This window comes from Rhodamnia argentea, chromosome 8 (assembly GCF_020921035.1).
Source record: "Rhodamnia argentea isolate NSW1041297 chromosome 8, ASM2092103v1, whole genome shotgun sequence".
In the NCBI taxonomy this organism is placed as follows: domain Eukaryota; kingdom Viridiplantae; phylum Streptophyta; class Magnoliopsida; order Myrtales; family Myrtaceae; genus Rhodamnia; species Rhodamnia argentea.
Genome location: NC_063157.1, coordinates 22,625,164 through 22,645,197, shown reverse-complemented (window position 1 = coordinate 22,645,197; position 20,034 = coordinate 22,625,164). Strand labels below are relative to the sequence as shown.

General features: G+C 39.3%; 1 protein-coding gene across 1 annotated transcript; it reads left to right on the top strand.

The window, feature by feature from the left end:
• Nucleotides 1-3,235: 3,235 nt before the first annotated feature.
• LOC115755691 (DNA gyrase subunit A, chloroplastic/mitochondrial) lies at nt 3,236-19,753 on the top strand. Its single transcript, XM_030695176.2, has 27 exons — nt 3,236-3,825; nt 5,213-5,282; nt 5,375-5,440; nt 6,422-6,523; nt 7,734-7,778; nt 7,869-7,967; nt 8,153-8,239; nt 8,788-8,858; nt 9,361-9,469; nt 9,569-9,631; nt 10,151-10,216; nt 10,339-10,427; nt 11,616-11,664; nt 12,144-12,230; nt 12,534-12,627; nt 13,716-13,786; nt 13,875-13,964; nt 14,192-14,317; nt 15,094-15,251; nt 15,725-15,806; nt 15,903-16,067; nt 16,161-16,262; nt 17,356-17,492; nt 17,982-18,102; nt 18,201-18,255; nt 18,390-18,489; nt 19,114-19,753. Exons 1-27 carry the CDS (start codon nt 3,377-3,379, stop codon nt 19,223-19,225), a joined length of 2,865 nt encoding a protein of 954 aa, XP_030551036.1. The 5' UTR covers nt 3,236-3,376; the 3' UTR covers nt 19,226-19,753.
• Nucleotides 19,754-20,034: the final 281 nt, after the last annotated feature.

Genomic DNA, 20,034 nt, shown 5'->3' with positions numbered 1-20,034 from the left:
GAGCCCCTCATCCACCATCAAATTCCAAACCCTATACTAATCAAGTAAACCCCTCATCGGGGTTTAACTAGGGGTGAGCAAAAGGACCGTCCCGGCCCGGATCGGGATCGATGGTCCAGTTCTCGGTTCCTAAAATTGGAATCGGTGATAGGGCGGTCCGATTTTCGGTTCTAGGGCCCAGGATCGGACCGGACCGGACCGGTCCTTTTTATTTTTTATTTTTAAAAACAAATCTAACGTTTACTTGTTGTTTAGGTTTAGGTCATTTAAAGTTCGATCCGGAGTTGCCAATTGAAGAGGCATTGACTCCGTCGAACTCGTGGTACACCGACTCTTGTTTCGTCGACCTCGAGCTTGATCGCGTCTTCTATCAAAGTGTGCATCAACTTTTCGGCATCGCGGGCCGAAAACCCTTAGAATGACTCAGGAACCAAACCGAACCGATGGTTCGGTTCGATCCGCTGTCCCGAAAAGTGGGAACCGGGACCAGTGGTCCGATTCCCTATTTTTTATGGGAATCGGATTGAACCGGGAACCACTCACTCCTAGGTTTAACCGAGTACCTTTAACCGAAAGACCAGATATGATATTTAGCCTCCCCACTAGCTTGTCCCTTCACAAACGCTACACCACCATATTTACAATGGAAGAACCCTTCGCACCACCATCCTCGAAGCCATCGTGAAGATCTACTCGTTGGCCAAACCCCGTCGGGCGGCTTGCCGATGTCGTCGGCGAGCTTGTTGATTGCGAGGAAGGAGTGGGGGAATTTGGGGAAGGGTGAGGGTGAACCGGCGGAAGCGGTAGATAGGACGCCATTGCTTGGGAAGCTATTGCGGATAGGAAGAAGTGTCTAAAGAGTCCTAAACTTATTTCATTGGTACCAATTCGGTCCTAAACCTATTGTATTGGTGCTAATTCGGTCCTAAATCTTTTGTATTTATGCCAATTGAATCAATCTGGCCGATTATATTTAGAACTAAATTGACATTAATATAAAAGGTTTAAGATTGAATTAACACCAATAAAAGGTTTGCGACCGAATTGACATAAATGAAATACGTTTAGTACTGAATTGACACAAAAAAGAAAGATTTAAGACCGAAATGGCACAAATGCAATAAATTTATGACTTTTTCGATACTTTTCCCTTTACGGATGTGGAAGGAGAACTCGGGGGTGAGGTGGAAGGGGAAGGAACGAGGCGAGCCAGCGGCCAGGTCGGCAAGAGTAGCCAAAATGAAAAAAAAAAAAGAAGAAGAAGAAAGAAAGAGAACAAAACAATAAAAATTTTCAGAAAAAATAAAATAATTATAAAATGTGTCCAACTCTGCACCGGTGGTACCATGCGGGACGGCCGACGTCCATGTTGGCAATTTTCAATCAAAATTGGCCGAATAAATAGAATTGCCACAAATGCAAAAGATTTAAGGCTAAACCGATCAAATCAAAAGGGATAGGATGAATTGGTAGCCAATGCGAAAAGTTTAAGAATATTTTGTTACTCTACCAACCTCACATAAAAAACTGATTAAAGACCTTCAAAATTTTCTGATACTCGTGTGAAAAAAAAAAAATTAGTTATATGACGCACTTGACGAGTATATTGTTCTTCACAAGAAATGGTCGTGAGACTGCCTCATGCGGACAACAATGCATGTGATGTGTCAGAGAAACATCGGCAAATCGTACCATTACAAAACAACGTAAGAGCTTCCTCCAGGCCTCACGGAGCAAGATGCTACGAACGTCCTTCTCCTCCCACTGCTCTCCGTTGGGACGAGTCCTGCATCTTCAATAAGAAAAGACCAAGACTGGGCAAAGTGATCTGTAACAGTGGGTGAGAAGAATACACGGACGACGGCGATGGATCACGGTCCTAAACGAGACTAAGACTGCCTGCCGACACCCCTAGAAATACGAGTCTTAAGCACGGTCAGCCCCCGGCAATTCCAGGAAGAAAAGAAAAGACCCTGTTTCGAACTACCTGAACATTTATTTCCCTTGCCCAGAAAGGGCGGCTATACCAAGAGCAAATTTAGATTGCCCCGATCGGCTATGTTCATAGAATCTCCTAGTTATGGAAAAAACTGAAGCGCCATCGCCCGGAGCGCTAGGGAAGATTGTAAAAGCAACATAAGGATAAAACACCATTCAATATCCTGCAAATGCATGCCAACTCTAAGTAGGAAGCCTTGAGAAGGAAGCGGAACATCAATGGGAGCAACGGGAAGACGAAGAAGATTGTTTCTTGAGAGCCCTCCTCCTCCTCTTCCTCCTCCTTCTCAGGGTTGCATCGGTGCTTGCGAGAGCGAGCGAGGGGGCGCCTACTGCTTCTGCAAATCTGCAGAAACGTTTGGGGTCGTTTATTGTTATTAGGGTTAATTATGAAAATGGCCTCGTGGCCTTAAATATTTTTCATTTTAGTCCTCCGACTAATCTCCAATCGCGATTTTGAGGACAATCCCACTTTTCCTTGCAAATGGGGACCGAAAATGCCGATTCAGCGCCGGAAATGGGAAAGGCGATGCCGATGGACAAATGAAAATTTAACAGAAAATAACACCTCTTTGTTATTGCTATATAAATTAGAAAAATAGCCGTTATGTGATTGCATGTTTAATTTTTGGGTTCATACTTTGCTTTTATCACATATTTGGTCCTTCAATTAATTTTTTTTTGTACCATAGCCAAAATTAATATAATGTTTTCCTGGTCACAATACTTTTTTTGCGAGCAGATGTGGCCTCCTTGCCCTAGCCTAAATCGGGGTAAAAGTGGTGTGGCCACTCATAACAAGACCTCGCCTATTCATAGAGTCCCAATGCTCATTTCTAATCTTGAACCAAACATGGCCTTAATCGAAATTGTATCCTTTTGCTGTCATAAATAGAGCGACCATACTACTAAACCCCACATACTCTCTACATCCTCTTTTTGTTAGTCCTCGTGTTAGTTTAATTTTTTGCGCTATTTTTAAAAGATGTGCTGATATGACTTATGCACGATAGTAACCACGTTAATAAATTGGATTCTATAGTTAGGTTGCATTGCCAATGTCAATTTGAAGGAGCAAATTGTTTCGGAAGAATGAGTAAAAAGGGTTAGGCTGATCAAAATTAAAATTGAAGGATGGAATTGAACAATGACTAAGAATTTGGTGCCAATCTTGCAAATAAAGAAAAGGAAACGATTCACTCATCCGAAAATCCTCCATCTTGGCGCGCAAGAACCCATCTCTCTCTCTCTCTCTCCTAGGGTTTTAGGACAAACAACAACCTTAAAATAAACTCGTTTTTTCCAGTTAAAACCCCCCACAGAAATCATCTCTTCGCTTCGCATCGCTTCGCTTCAGGGCAATGGCCATGCCATTCCCATGAATCCCTCTCCATCATCCACGATTCCAGGCTCGCGCTCTCTCTCCGCTCCTCCCATGGCATTCAGTTCCACTGTTCGCTTCTCTTCCCTCCTCCTCCGCTCTAATCTCCCCTTGCCGGGCAACCCCAGTCGCTTCGCCCTCGGCCGCGCCTGGACCGACCTCTCGTGCCTCCGGTTCTACTCGGTCCCTTCCTCGAGGGGCCCTCGGTTGGTGAGGGCGAGGCGCAGAGTTGGGCCTCTGAAGCAGGAGGGTCAAGCAGAAGGCCAGGATGGGAATGGAGGCGTGATTATCAAGGGTAGAGAGGTGGACGGAAATGGTAGGATCGTCCCGACGGAGCTCCACAAGGAGGCCACCGATGCATACATGGCGTATGCGATGTCTGTGCTGCTCGGCCGGGCTTTGCCGGACGTGCGGGATGGATTGAAGCCAGTGCATCGCAGGATATTGTGAGTTCGTGATTCTGCTCGCTGAAAATTCCCCTTATTTGTGTTTTTGGTTTTGGGGGGGCGAGGAAATGCAGGGCAATGATAGCAGCGACCGTTGGTATTTTTGGCTATTGTGATTGTTCGGGGAAATGAAATTTAGGATCTTTTTAATTGCCTCTAAGTTCTGGCATTGCAATGTCTGGAAGAGCATATTCTTTTTCTTTATCTTTAGATAGGCTGTTAATCCTTGTTTCAAGTCAAGTGCTTGCAAAAAATGCTTTCTGTACATTGATTATTCATCTGCTCTTCTCGTTTATATGCACACAATCCTTTTGTTGATTGGTCTCATTGAAGGTATACAGAAAGATTTTATGATCAGAACAATATTTTCTGCATTTCTTTCTTGTGTCTATATAAAAACGGTTTTTGATCCCGTTCGTCAAGGATTACTATAACTAATTTAGCTGTCAACATGTCATCTGCACCAACTCTTTCACTAATTCTTTTAGCGTGTAATGGAAGCTAAGCTTGGCATTGGGAGAAATATGACATTCGATTTATTGAAGTAGGATACGGATATCTGCCATTTTCTTTCAGCTTCTGTGTGCAATTATGCACATTACCTAAGGTGTGTATGCATTTGCCACGAATAAAATCCAATGTTGAGAAGCATGTGTTGTCAACATCTGTAAAATGTAGGGATTTTGGATATGGCCTTGAAGTTTTCTGGAGTAAATATCAGAACCTTCTCTTTCTGCTATTTTTGAATAGAAGATAAAGGATGGTGAAGAGAACGAAAGTTGAGGAAATAGAAGTGGGAGGTGGGTTTACTTTACTGATTTATATTTAGGGGAAGAGACTGGTCGTCGAGAGAACAAAGCCGAGCACTGTTGGAAAACAAGAGAAATTAATCTTGTGAATCGTGATTCCTTCTTAAGCTAGAATTCATGGCTTAGTAAGCATAAATAGGTCCTCAAAAAGGTACATTTTAAAGAAAATAAAAAACAAGGTCATGTGATTGCAGCAGATGAGGATCAGTGGAACTAATGTCTGTAGGAGGTAGACCATCTGGAAAACAATAAGAGTAACTTCAGAAATTGAGATCATGTTTGGCTCTTTTCCCTTCTCCCAATTCGGGGTGGATGAACAGCACTGGCCACAGGAGATTTTCCTGAATTTTTCCCTTGATCGTGCACTCTTTGCCTAAACGGAGAATGTTGACATTCTATTGCTTTATGTATGAAATAGAATATGCTAGATACTCCTCTGCTTCACTAAAAATTTAGAGCAATACAGGGTATTATATTACGCTAGCTACAGCTGGTTAACTACTATCACTTTCATTTTCTATAAATTCCTATATAAATATCTTGCCTATGATTCTCTCCCTAATTGTTTTTTCCGACAGGTTTGCAATGCATGAACTTGGTCTTTCATCTCGCAAACCATTCAAAAAATGTGCTCGAGTTGTTGGAGAGGTATTTCATTGAGTAATTATTTAGATTTTCTTTTCTTTGAATGTCTGCTTCCATTTAGATGTATCATGTAGCTCACCTGATCATGTTTTTAGGTATTGGGTAAATTTCACCCCCATGGAGACAGTGCTGTTTACGATTCTTTAGTTCGAATGGCTCAGGTAAATATGCAGTTTATAGGAGCTAATATGCTATTTGTAGTTAATTGGTTTTTTCTATGCTAATTGTCTATCAGTTTGCGCGATCTTAAAAATGTTTACTCTGACATTGGATATAACTTGTGCAGACGATTTATTCTTTAACTCAAAATTCTTAGTTGGAGTGCATGAGTTTTCTTTTGTTCATTTTTCTTGATCCACCACCACTTCAGTATGTTGTGCGAGGTCTAGCTTCACAAATGTGAATAGATTGCACAAGTTTCCTTGAAATTTCTGGAGGGACGAAATTATGAAATGTTACAGAGGAGGCATTGCTCCATTACGGGGATTTAAGAACACAATCACCTCATAGTTTCATGATTGGTGGGCATATCAAGTAGCGTTATTCTGCCATAGAGCAAGAAGAGATGATACTGTTTTTCATTCCTTGACTGGTAGAGTTTTTTCTGATGCATAAGAAGTTATAGTACGGGCATTTTACTCCCATGACACACAGATGGGTCCTATTGCAACCGCAGCAGTTTTTTTCGCTTATCGCATGATTATTTTTATATTGATTTATCTGATGCTCCTTTTCTTTCACAACTATCTGATGGGACATTGCAATAGTTCGGTATATATAAACTAGAAATTTCCTTTGATAAGCTATGGAAAATGTCATCTCTAAGATTAAGCTGACGAAGAACTTCTTATATTGGGTATCTTATTGCTATTTTGCTATTCATGAATTACATAAAAACGTCATTGAAGGAAATTTTTGTGGGATTAATGTCTAATTGTAAAAATAAGTGATTTTGGTTTGAAAACAATAAATTCTATCATATATCCTACACTGAACATGTGCTGGAATAACAGAGGTTTTGAAGGTTCTGGATTTCTATTTCCTTTCTCTTTTTGAATCTTCTCGCTTCTCTTTTATCACGGTGATTTTTATGTCATCTTCCTCTCTACAATCAAGAGAGAACTCATTATTTTCTCTTCCAGGATTTCTCCTTGCGCTGCCCGCTTATAAATGGGCATGGAAACTTTGGTTCAATTGATGCTGATCCTCCAGCTGCCATGCGTTACACGGAATGCAGATTGGAGGTTTGTTTACTTGATTGTATTATTTTCTTCTGAATTTTGGAAAAATGCTTAGGCTTCTCTGATTTGGTGGCAGTAGTTGTTGCTTCAAGAAAATATGCATTAGAGTGTTTCAAGAAATTTTTGAAGGGGACAAGCAGTAAGTACCTGTTGACTCCGATAGATCAATGTGATAGCAGGCCTCAGCCATGAGCCTGATCAACAGAGCTTACAGTTTTTCTGAAGGAATTTTCTGATTTTTGAAGTGGACGTTTTCTAGTGACCCTTGTAAGAAAGTAAGACACAAAGAAACTCTTTTGGATATGAGTAGACACCAAATATGTTTCAGTACCGCCTGGAAATTTTTAAATGGGGGACTATGACCTAATTTGATATTGAAAATGATGTAACCTTTGCATCGGACTTTGCGGGCACTGTTATGAAGAGGGAAAGGGGCTGTTGTGTCTATGTTTTATGAGTCATGCAGAAAATAGGACGGACGTATTAATATCTGAGAAAAGACAAAGAGCAGGCCCTAATTGTCGTGTAAATGCTCAACCATGTTACATGATCCGTTTAACTTGGCTTTGGTTGATGATTATTTTGTTTTCATATGAGTGAGTAAGAGTCACTAATGAGCTCTAAGGAGTAAAGCCATTAGAAACCATTACGAGATTTTGATAATTACGTTTCTATCTTCTGTTTTCTTCCATGTATTGTTGGACAAATAATTGTTATCCTGGAAAAGGAAGGCAAGGTATGAAATGGGTGCTAACGCATGTGCAAATGCACTGTGATGGAGACTCTAAGGAGGCCTTATTACCCAAAAGTCTACATGCCATTTGAGAACAAATGTTTTGATGAACACCGGGAATTAATTCCTAGCCATCATGAACTTTAGCTCCTTAACAATACTGTTGCCTTCTCTTTAGCATGCGAATATTACTACCCATTGAAAACCACAAATGAGTAGCAGGCACATATGCTGAAGGGCACTCGAGTCCCAACCTTTCTCACCTCCAAAATGGCCCTTAACAGTTTTCCTTTCAAAGAGTCTTCTAGCTGTAACTCATTCAGAGCAGTTAGCAAGGTGTGGACAAGCAAAGCAAAGCTTATTTCTAAAGGAGGGAGTCTTTTAATCGAATTCAGAATCTAGAACGATACACTTAGAGCTTACTCTACACTGTGCTGGTGTGGTCATAAGACAGCATATGATAACTTTTTGGTTATGCAGGCATTGACGGAGGCCATGTTGTTGGCAGATATCGATCAAGACACAGTGAGTATCTTTTGTTGTGTTACTGCCTGATCAGACTTTGATGGTTTTTGTAACTCGTAGCTCTGTGCGTCAATCTCTGTTTTATTGCAGGTTGATTTTGTTCCAAACTTCGATAATTCGCAAAAGGAGCCGTCATTGCTACCTGCTCGGCTTCCAATTTTATTGTTGAATGGTTCCTCCGGGATTGCGGTGATTTTCATTTGAAAACAATTTCTTTTATCTTCCACTTTGTGATTTATTACTTAATACGCCAATAATGAGTAATCTTTCTTCTCCATTTTCCTTTCCATCTTCTTCCGTCCTCTCTGGAACAGATTGATAATGTATCCCTGTGCTCCATATTTCTTGACCTAGTATAGTTTCTCTCTTGATAGGTTGGCATGGCGACTAACATTCCTCCTCATAATCTTGGGGAGTTGGTAGATGTGCTCTGTGCTTTGATTCATAATCCAGAAGCCACGGTAAGCACCCTAATTTCACTAGAAGGTGATGTTCATACCAAAAAGGTTCTGATCAGTACTGCTCTTTGGCCGAAAAAAGATCTGTTCGATTCTTCTTAAAGCCTTTTTTATCTTTGGCATGTCAATTTGTTTGTCTTCTTGCAATTTTTTTTCTGGGCAAATTTTCTTTGTCTCATTATTCATGTTATTGATGATAAAGGCGGATGGTGTAGCATTATAGAACTGTATGCTTGAAAAAGTTTGAAGCTAATTTCATTATCACTGATTGGATGACTCATCTTGTTTTTCCTTTTGTTTTTCTTGGTCTGGTCTGAACCCCTTTCCCATAATAATTTTGCTTTAGAACTCTTTTTTCACCAAAAATAAACAATTGCAAAAACTGCATTGTGCTTTTCTGTGTTTAGCTCAAAACTTACATTACTTGAGCCCTTAATTGTCTCTTTACAAGAGAGGGGACTCTTCACAGTGCTAATACTTCTGCTTTTGTTGCTGATTTCAGTCTTTTTACTCCAATTGGGAGATTTGATGGGTTTTTTGCCTTTCTGTAGCTGCAAGAATTGTTGGAATACATGCCTGGTCCGGACTTTCCAACTGGAGGATTGATCATGGGAAATATCGGGTTGGTTACTTAATAATTTTTCGTGTCGTTTATGTTTATCATGGTGGAAGCTCGACTCTAACTTTACAAGTTTTTTGCCCCCATCCCGTGATTGGACTTTTAGAAGTTATTGGAAATCACTAAGGTCGACTTTATAGATCTAAGTATGTGATTTTCCGGGAATGTGTATGAAGCTGTCCGGTCTTGTAGCTGTACATGGCCTTGGAAGATCTACCTTCATGTTTTTCCTCCAATCTAACAATTATTTTGAAAGATTAGATTCGCTGGTTGTTCTGGAGGTGGAATGAAGAGTTGACTTGCTTGGGCCTATCCCCTCGGTTTGTTTTTCGCCCGAATTTATCTTACTAATTCTGGTTGGCCAACAGCTCACAAAGCGTTCTAATGCCTGAAATTTTCAAGAATATTTTCAAAATGATAGTATGTTAGTAGTTGAGAGTGACTGGACATAATAGCGCCAATCACCCGTATTTCAGTAGTTGGGCTAATATTTATACCTTTAAAGCATCTTAGAGGCATATCGAACTGGGAGAGGGCGGGTTATTGTCCGAGGGAAAACTGACGTGGAGTTGCTCGACTCAAGGACCAAAAGAACAGCGGTAATCATAAAAGAGGTAAACTGTTTTCTTAGGATTATTTTCATTTCTGTGATTTAGCTGGGAGTAAAATGGTTGTGATGACTCTCCTGCTGTTGCCTTCTGAATGCCAAACAGATCCCTTACCAAACGAACAAAGCATCACTTGTGCAAAAGATTGCTGAACTTGTGGAAAACAAGGTATTTTCACGATCAGACTATGGATATTGTCATTCTGTTGTAGTAAACAGATTGATCCAAGTCAAAATTCCAGCTCCCTTTTCAATATGCTCTTGTTCTGCGACATCAAGTGTATACTTCTAGTAGTATGGATGTACTTTTCTTCTGTTTTTGAAATTAGTCTGGCATGATTTATGACATAAATGTTGAATACTGTGGCAACTCTCCTATAAAGTACTGTTCAAGACTCTGAACAATTCTGCTGTTTTCAATTTATGCTTTCACAATGTTACCATGCTCTGCCTTATATTGAATGTCCTCTGAGACATTTGAAACTGGTCTTTTGCAAGAGACATTTGTAACTGGTCTTTTTCTCATTGCAAGACCAACAGTCTTACTCATGGACGGTAGTACAACCTTATTCATGAAAATTGGTCTAACTTGTATGCTGCCATAGCAAAAAAAAAAATATAAGTTGCTCCTTGCTGTCACTTACATGCTCTTAAGATAATATTCATCGTTCTTTTTTTATTCTTGCAGAGTTTGGATGGAATTAGTGATATTCGTGATGAAAGCGATCGGTCTGGAATGCGTATTGTCATTGAGGTGCAAAAGTTGTTCGCTCCTTCCTTTCCTTGTGATAAAGATTTTAGGAGCCGGCAAGATTTCTCAGAATTTGGCTTCGGTTCATGTATTGTCTAATGCGGGATAAATGGTTTGAATTTCAGCTAAAGCGTGGATCAGACCCTCTGATTGTCTTAAATAATCTATATCGCCTGACAGCTCTTCAATCTAGCTTTAGTTGCAACATGGTGGGGTAAGTTCTCTGTGGCTTTGCACAAAGGAATCCCTTGTATTTTCTTTCTGTGCCATAAGGCATGTGGGTTGGGCAAATGTTGTTCCGATTGGATTCATGTATATTGTAGTCCAGTGTCATAAACTGGACAACAGTAACATACACTTGCTTGTTGCAATTTTTTCCTTTTCTGCAAGATGATATTCACAGAAGTTTGTATAACTGTGGTAAATCCGGTGTCATGACTCGTTTGACATGCTTTACCGTCCCTTTTTCCCTGCTCTCTGTCAACATTTCTGGAGATTAGAATCCAAAATGGTGAAGAGTTAGCTCGTCTGGACCTTATTCTAAGAAAATTGACATGCAACTGTAGATATGATCTTCACATGTTCTGAAAGTTACGTGGGTAAGTGTTTCAGCTGAAGGGAAGAGAGTTTATTTGCATAATGCAATAGGGCGAGTCAAAACAATTCCTGGTTGAAATCTGTGTGTCCGAGAAATTTACTCACATCAGTGACACAAGACAATCGAATCACAGTTGATGGGAGAAGTAGCTGTGCGACAGTAATTTCTGTTGAAGGCTGAAATGGAGAATGTCGCAGAAGAAGCAGAAGCAGTTGTGTATGTGACTCCTGAATCCTGATGTTAAGCTGTAGGGATGAAGTGAATCATTGGGCTGATAAACTCATGTTTGGGTAACTGCTTGCTGCTGCAAGTGGTCACACGTTTGGTTTTTGAGAGGAATAAAGAACTTGCTCCCACCAATATGTTCATTGAGACACCCAATTGCATAATTTGTTAAGATGCTATAATTTTCCCTGGGAATATATGTTGCTTCATTTTGCCATACTGAATATGGTAATGCAGGATGGCTATGAGAATGCTTGGTTGGTATTTTGGATATGAGTCAAATCTTTGAAGTTTCTTTAGTGTAATTTTTGTTTGTGAGAGCGTTTCTTTTATATTTGATCCATCTCTGTCAGAATTTGAGATGGATTGAGATGGGCTTTCTCTGAGTATAAACTGCAGCACTATGCTCTAAACTTCATGTTGTTCAGCAGAATTATGTCATCAGACTCAATACTACCACTAGATTGACCTAAAAGTTGGGTGGCCGGCGCCATATAGTGGAAAGCTAGTTTTGAACTTTTGTTATTTGCATTGTACGATGAATTGTATCATTTGATATTGTCTTCCTCCTTTATGCAGTATTTTGAATGGACAACCGAAACAGATGGGTTTGAAGGAATTGCTTGAGGTGATTGGATGCTACTTGTCCTATTGTTATGCCTAAGTGTCTGACTTATCATATCGGTGATAGGTTCTGACCATGCCTGGAGTAAACCATTTCAGTTGGACCGTTGATGAGCAGTTGAACCTATTAATTTGACTGATGGTGCCATTATGTTCCCTTTTTGAAGTAGAGTAGATGTGCCATGTGGACTGAGAAATCACGAGTCCCTTGGCTGGATTTATCAAAAATTGAATCAGTCAATGAATTGGAATTAGTGGCCCATTCCCGAAATCACTTTGTGATTGTGAGTGAGATACTATGCAAGGGATGCGAATGAGCTTGGCTAGGGCTGGGAATGAGCTTGGCTGCTGAAAGTTTCTTCTTCGCGCCTTAGCCATCCATCTTCGCTGTTGTGTCTTTCCATATAACCACTTTTTTTTTTTTGTGATTTGTGATAGGATATGCATATTAATCTCATACGTCGATGAAAACTCCTGTTTCAGGCATTCTTGGAATTCAGATGCTCTGTTGTTGAGAGACGAGCGAGGTTCAAGCTTTCTCATGCTCAAGAAAGAAGGCATATTGTTGAGGTTTGCTATGCTACCTGATAAATAATTGGTTAGAGGAGTGTTTAAAATGGTTGAAAAATTTCAGTTCAAAATGGAAAAATAGGAACAGTCAGGAGCTCTTTTTGAACAATAAGCTTTCCTTTGAAATTAAAACTAGTTATTTTACTTGAATTTTTGTGTGGTGGATTCTTTCTGTAAGAGATCTTCATAGTAAAATTTCTCCAGTCCATGTCATTATGGCAATTATATGTACTTTAACTTGGATTTCTCTTGCTTTGGATTTCTAACCTTTGCTTTACTTAATAAACTTCTTATGATGCTTAGGGCATTGTGATTGGACTCGATAATCTGGATGGTGTGATTCGCGTAATAAAGGAGGCCACAAGCAATGCGAATGCATCAGCTGGTCTTAGGAGTGGTATGCTTGTTTAAGTTATGAAATCTCTCTCTGTGCTTGTGTGGTAACAGTTTGAGTTAGTTTGTTATGTTATTTCTTTACTAGCTGCATTACAATGTTAGTTTGTCTATCAATATTCTGTTAATCTGTTATAGAGGGTTCTGTACCTTGGCGATTTGGGCATCTTTATGGACTGGGCTTTGTTAGGAGGAAATGAAAGAGGAGTTTTTGATATGGTTAAGGCCTTAAGCAATAAATTTTACTGACACTAAGACCATCTAATTTTAACGCCTGTATTTTACTAATAAGTGGTTTATGAGAGCTTTATGTCATAATTCATTTAGAATAATTTCTTTCTAATCTGCTTAATTAACTGCTTTCACACGCATTTCATGTCTATCCTTGGGACAATGTACAAACTGAATGTCTTTATTTCTTGCGATATTTTGTAGTGTTCTCTTTCAATTGTCTTTGCCTTCTGATTGTGGGAGAAATGCCACTTTCTTGAAATCTATAGCAGTCATGTACTTGAAAACAATTGGCTGCTTGGTATTGATGTTGTTGCTTCTCATAACAAATTTTTTCCTGCTTCATTGCAAATGATAGGACTTAAAATTGGTGAATTGAGAGATTAGAGGGTGCATAGTGCTACGAAAAACTAGATCCCTCCTTCCATGAGCTTCTTTTCATTAAAGTGAGCCAGACAAAATGGCATTCTTGCTACACTGGATTCTTGACATTGTATTTTGAGAGAGAACAGAACAATTGATAAAAAAACTTGAAGAAATTGACGTTTTACATTGCTGCAGCAGGAGGATATTTCAGATGATGAAATTCTTGCTTTTCTCCCCATTCCTCTTGACTTAAAAATCTGCTCTTACTAATATGCCTCTACTGTTGGCTTTTTCTGTTGAAAGAGAAATCTTTAGATTCCTCAAGATTAATCTTTAATTCACCAATTGTAGTATCTGGTTGAATAACTGTTTTTCCCTTCTTATGATCTGATCTTGCACCAAAAAGGCTGTGCACACTGATAGAATGAAATTTTTGTTTACTGATGTGGGACACCTCTTTATTGATATACATCTCATCAATATTTTGCTTTGCAGAGTATAATTTGTCTGAAAAACAAGCCGAAGCTATTCTTGACATAAGTTTAAGAAGACTCACTCTTCTGGAGGTACCCAAAAAATGGAGAAGAGCTGTGGCTTTCAATTTTGATCATGTTCTTTTGTGTTGATAACTTTTTCTGTGTTTGTGCTGCCCAGAGAAAGAAATTTGTTGATGAAAGCAAATCATTGGCGGAACAAATTCTTAAATTGGAGGAACTCTTGTCAAGCAGAAAAAACATATTACAGGTTACTAGTTGTTAATGTTCTTTTAGCATAACTGCCTTTTCATTTGTATTTGTTTGTGGTGCAAGCAGGTGCTTGTCCCGTTGTTTCACTGCTGATATTGATTATCCCCCTTGAGTTAAGGATTTTTGAAAACCTTTTAATTTGAATAGTGATGGGATAAATATTTTTGGCCATGATAGGAATTTTGCATTGCTGTTGGTCATTGTTTGATATGTAATTATTCCCAGTTGATAGAACAAGAAGCAGTTGAACTTAAGAACAAGTTCGCTACTCCAAGGCGTTCACTACTAGAGGAGACTGAAAGCGGTCAAGTTGAAGACATCGATGTCATTCCAAACGAGGAAATGCTGCTGGTACTTGATGTGCTTGTCATTATTATGCCAAATTACACCTTTGGGGAGTTCTTCATATTTGACCTATTCTTTGAAGATTGTTGATATGAGTACGAACTTGTATGCACAAACCAAACGCACCCTCAGTCACTTTGCCATGCATACACACTGTGGGGTTGGAGTTGGGATCTGATACTGATGATTTCTAATTCTTCCAAAGACATTAAATATTCTGGTTGATTGTGACATGAAAATGTTCTCCAGTGCTTTCAGTCGGCCTTAATGGAAAAACCAATTAACAAAGTTTGCAAAAAGAACAAAAAAGGCGCGACTCAGTCAACCATGGTGGCATTGTACATGGAGAAACAACATTTATGGACATCTGTGGTGGCTGGTTTGCTGCCATGCTGTGCGACCCCATCTGTTTTCAGTTTTACCAATTTTCATTTGCATCTGGATAACCTGCATAGTCATCCGACCACCATTCTTATATATTGCCTTGACATGTCCCTCTACTACTGGGGACAAGAACCGCATCATCGTTGTCTACTCTCAGAATACCCACCTCTCCTCTCCCTCTCTGTCCTCTCTCTTGTCCAAAGCCAACTTTGATAACAGTTGCTCCTTAATTGCTAACTAATACTATTAGCCTCCATGAAGTATGGTTGAGCTACTCGGTGACGTGTGGAGGCAAGAGTCAAATATGGAAAACACTGCAAAAGTTTAGGTTATTTAGCCTAATGATTATATTGTTGCTTTTTAAATTTCCATTCTCAGAATGAATTTTCAATGTTCAGGCTTTGAGTGAAAAAGGTTACTTGAAACGGATGAAACCAAACACCTTCAATCTTCAGAACCGGGGGACCATCGGCAAATCTGTTGGAAAATTAAGAGTCAATGATGCCATGTCTGACTTCATTGTTTGTCATGCACATGATCATGTTCTTTACTTCAGGTAATAGCGAATATTGTTTATTGGATAAGAAAACTTTTTTTTTTTTTTGTATTCATATTTATGTCATTCGCAATTGGTCATTTTTCCTTTTAAGGTTATTATGCCTGTGCTTCAATTCTAGGTTTTTATTGTCTCTACCATTTATCTCCAGAATATCAAGTTGAGAGTGTTGATTCATTAATTGTTTATAGCTAGTTTTGCCGTTGGGACCTTCCAGTGGATCATTCACCATGTATTGATAGAAAATCTTGAGATATATGTGTCGTTTTAGGTGGTCTTTCCCTACCCATTTTACTATGATTCACTACCATGACCATGAATTCGCATCTGACAGGAACATATGAATGCATTATGTGGCCGATAGCCGACACTTATTATTTTGTTGAATCTCTTTGAACTCGTTTCTACATTTAAGAAAGGACTAGTGCTGCTGTTCTTGCTGAAGACATAGTTGACACCAAGTAAATTTGCAGTGATAAGGGAATAGTTTACTCAGCACGGGCATACAAAATTCCTGAATGCTCAAGGGCAGCTGCTGGTACACCATTGGTCCAGGTATAATCTTGTGCAATTGCAATTGCTTTGCTGTGGGTATATTTCTGGTACTGGAGACAGCTGATTCTTCCCCACAATATTTTTTGCCTGAGGCAGATCTTAGCATTATCTGATGGTGAGAGAATAACTTCAATTGTTCCTGTGAAAGAGTTCGCTGGAGATCACTTTCTACTTATGCTTACCGCAAATGGCTACATAAAAAAAGTATCACTGAATTCTTTCTCATCCATAAGGTCAACAGGAATTATCGCTATTCAGTTGGTTAGTCTCCTCTTTCTCTCTCTTCCGCCTTCATTATTGGCAAGGTGGTCACTGTAAAGTTGTGATCTTCAATGACAAAACAAACTCTATTAGGTTCCTGGTGATGAGCTGACATGGGTTCGCCTTTGCTCAAATGATGATCTCGTTGCTATGGCTTCCCAAAACGGAATGGTCATCCTTAGCTCCTGCGACATTGTAATGTTTCTTCTCCTTATTCTCTTGTTCAGAAGTTGAATAATCTTGCTTGGAGTAAATTTACCTTGATCCATAAACTAAAGAATTTGTCAAGGTCTAAGAATGAAATTTTTGGTCCTTTTAGGTCTCCACTTAATAGTGTTTCTCTTATTCTGTAGTTGTGGCTCATAACCCAATTTGGATTACTTTGAAAATTAATTAGTAGGTTGTAAAGTTGAAGTTTTATTACCTGAATCTGCGATATGCTTGCATAAAGTGAATGACATTAACAATCTCTCTTTTATAGGTTCTGATAGCCTATGTGATTCCCTCAATTTTAGTCTGTGCTTTCCTTTTGTTTGCTGTCTGGATTCTTCCTTCATTGAGCGTCTCTTATTGCTGTCAAAATGTTTATAAGAAACATCCGCAGTTCTTAACTTGTCTATTCAGGTGGAAGCTTAATAATCTTTTTCTAATGGGCAAAAGTTACCAAAATCCCCAAACTATGCCCACTGTAATCTAGTTATCCTGAATTTTTTTTTTCTGATACAAAAAATCCCAAACTTGTATCTGTGTGACACATTTACCCTCCGTCAATAAGGACCGTTAAAAATCTGTCTACATGGATGCCAGAAAGCGAACAATGTTGACATGGCACCCATGTGGCTTAAGTGAATTAAAAACGATGTTATTTTGGCTGAAAAATCATTACACTGAACCTTGGTGGATGGTAAATATGTCACGCAGGTACAGGTTTGAGGTATTTTATGTCACAAGAAAAAATTTAGGTTAAATGTGTCACAGCGGGCATGATTTGTGGTTTTTGATGTCACAAAAAAAAAGTTTATGGTAAATGTGTGATAGTGGGTATAGTTTGGGGTTTTTTGTGACTTCTTCCTTTTCTAAATATACTAAGTGCGGTTTTATTGTCTTTTCAAATATAATACGTAAGTGCGTTTGCATCCATATGACAATAATTTCCAGAATTTCAATGTGGGGTTGGTCCGTGTATGCGATTTAGTCATCTGAAATTACGTTACTTTTCTCATCACTACCTTTTGAAACTATTTTCCTGCGAGTTTTTTCATGACATTTTACTGTTATTTGGACCCAGATTCGAACACAGGGAAGGAATACAAGGGGTGCTGTTGCTATGAGACTTAGAGGAGAAGATAAGATGGCAAGTGTGGACATTATACCATCATCCATGAGGGGGAATTTGGAAGAAGTATCAAATGTTTCCCACAGCAAGTACTAGTTAATTTCTGTCTTTGCACATTCTATATGCGAGTTTTGTTCTAATCAAAGATTTACGAAGTGAAAAAAGTGATTTTGGCTGAGACTAGAATTTCTTTGGACTTTTTCCTGTTAGTTTTGTCAGATAATTTGTATTGGCAGAGTTCATCTCTGGAGATCTTTAGTGTGGTCCCTTACATGGATTGTTGTCTAGTGGACATGTGAGTTCTTTGCTTCACTAGACTACAATCCATGTAAGTGGACCGCACTAAAGATCTCCAGAGATAGCTATAGCGCCTCAGCACCATACTTGAGTAAGGACACATACATCTACATTTATCTCATACCGAACGATTTTATACCATAAGAATCTTTTGTGTACAGTGTCAGAGGAGATTTAGCATGTCATTTTCAGATAGCGATAGTGCCTCAGCACCATCAATAGCAAGTGCCAATTTTCATTATCCTTTAGATAAAAAGATGGCTGACTTTTCTTATTTTCAGTGCTAAAGCCCCCAGTGGTCCATGGCTATTGTTTGTATCTGAGGGTGGCTATGGAAAGCGGGTCCCATTAGGGAGCTTTCGCACCTCGCGTCTCAACAGAGTGGGTTTAATTGGATATAAGGTGTGCAAGAGACTTCCAATTTTTTGTTTGTCTGCTTGAAGTTGCCATGCTTCTTTGAAAGTATTTTGGGGATCACTTATGCTGCTAATCGCTTTCAGTTTTCCTCAGAAGACCGCCTGGCTGCTGTTTTTGTAGTCGGCTTTTCATTGGCTGGTAATTCATGAGCGTTCCCTGAAGCATCTTTTCCATTACGAATTGATTGGCTTAAGTTCTCTTCATACTGTTGCTCTTTTTCATCTTCTTCATTGAAACACTTTCTGCATGCCTCTCTTTTCTCCATTGAACAGAAGATGGTGAAAGTGACGAACAGGTCGTTTTAGTAAGCCAAAGTGGTACTGTAAATAGAATTAAGGTTCGGGATATCTCCATACAGTCTCGCTATGCAAGGTAAGCATGAATGAATACATTTCTGGTGCTTATCTTCGCTTTCGGGGTTCACTTTAATGAGCAAAAAGGAAGAAATCTTTGATCATCTGATGATACTGTGCTGCCCTGACTAAGAAATTAGTCCTCCTGAATTTAGTTCATATTATTTGTCTTTGAAAATAAAAGTAGACTCATATACAAAGTACAGCTCAGAGAGAGCCTGGAAGTAGGTTGATCTCCTGCATGTGCTATGTGTGACGTCGTGGATTATATATTAGTCAAGTTGCTCTCCCAGTTCTTAGAGATGGTATTATTGATTGGATCTTGTTACAAAGAAAGCTTAAGGGGAATACATTTTTGTTCTCTCTCCATAATGCATTGAGAGAAAAAAAATGTAATCTCAAAGGAAAATGTGGACATCTGATTAGCATTTGGTGCTCTTCTTGTCAGAGCAGAAACAGAAAAAAAAAAAAAAAGAACAAGGAGAGAGTAAGGCAATAGAAACAGGCTTGTGGTTCCCCAAAATTCCTTGACTTGGCAGTGCGTTCTGTTATAATTGGTTGATGAACTTCTGCTTTAGTTTTTCCTAGTCTATCTTTTCATTCGGTGGCATAAAATACTCCTTCCATTTGTACACAAATCCAGGGGTGTAATATTGATGCGGCTGGAACATGCTGGAAAGATTCAGTCAGCCTCGTTAATTTCAGCGACAGATTCTGAGCTCGAGTCAGAAGTGCTGGAAGCAGTTCAGGGATGATTGAGGAAAATTCAAATGAAATGCCGGGACAGAAGACATATCAAGAAACACTGTGTAACTACATTTATCTGGCGAAGAGAAAATTTTGGCGGGACGAAAGAGGATGTGTGGGCATTTCTTTCGCTCTGCATCACATGTTCAAACCCCTCGCATGTAGACAACCAAGTAGCCCCTGTTGATTTCCCGTGTGTAATCGATTGGAGGAGCGTGTAGCGTGTACAATTTGTGGTCTTCCAGCGTACCGATTTTGTAGAAGGGGATTTTTATGATTATGTTCCCTTTTTGGGCTGTGTAGGTAACTAGATTCAGTCTTGTAAATTCTCTAGTAAGGAGAAGCTTGAACTATCTTGAGATAAACGAATCCTTCCAGATGCAAGAGCTGTATTCTGATGCCTGGGTCGTTCTATTTGGGCAATTAGAACGTGTGCATGTGATGGGATCTTTTGTACCCCAGTGGCGGCTCAACTTGAAGAATTGGATTGCTTGAAGACAAGCAAAAGGTCTGCAATGATGTATGCCTTTGAATCATGATCATCGCCATGGAAGTGCTAAAAAAATTGGGAACGTTGCCAGTCTGAAAGAGTGGGGAAAAGAGAACTACAAATAACAAGGAGCACACGGTTGATGTTCCTTCAAGTGTCTATGATCTGAAAAGGGGATTCCAAGTTAATGATCGGAATGTGCCGTCAATTTCATAGTATGTACGATGCACGAAAGCGTTAACAAGGTTCAAATTCGGGGATGGAAACTATATCGCTCGTCAAGAGGCTAGCTTCATAACCATGGGTAAATTATTGAGTTATTATTAA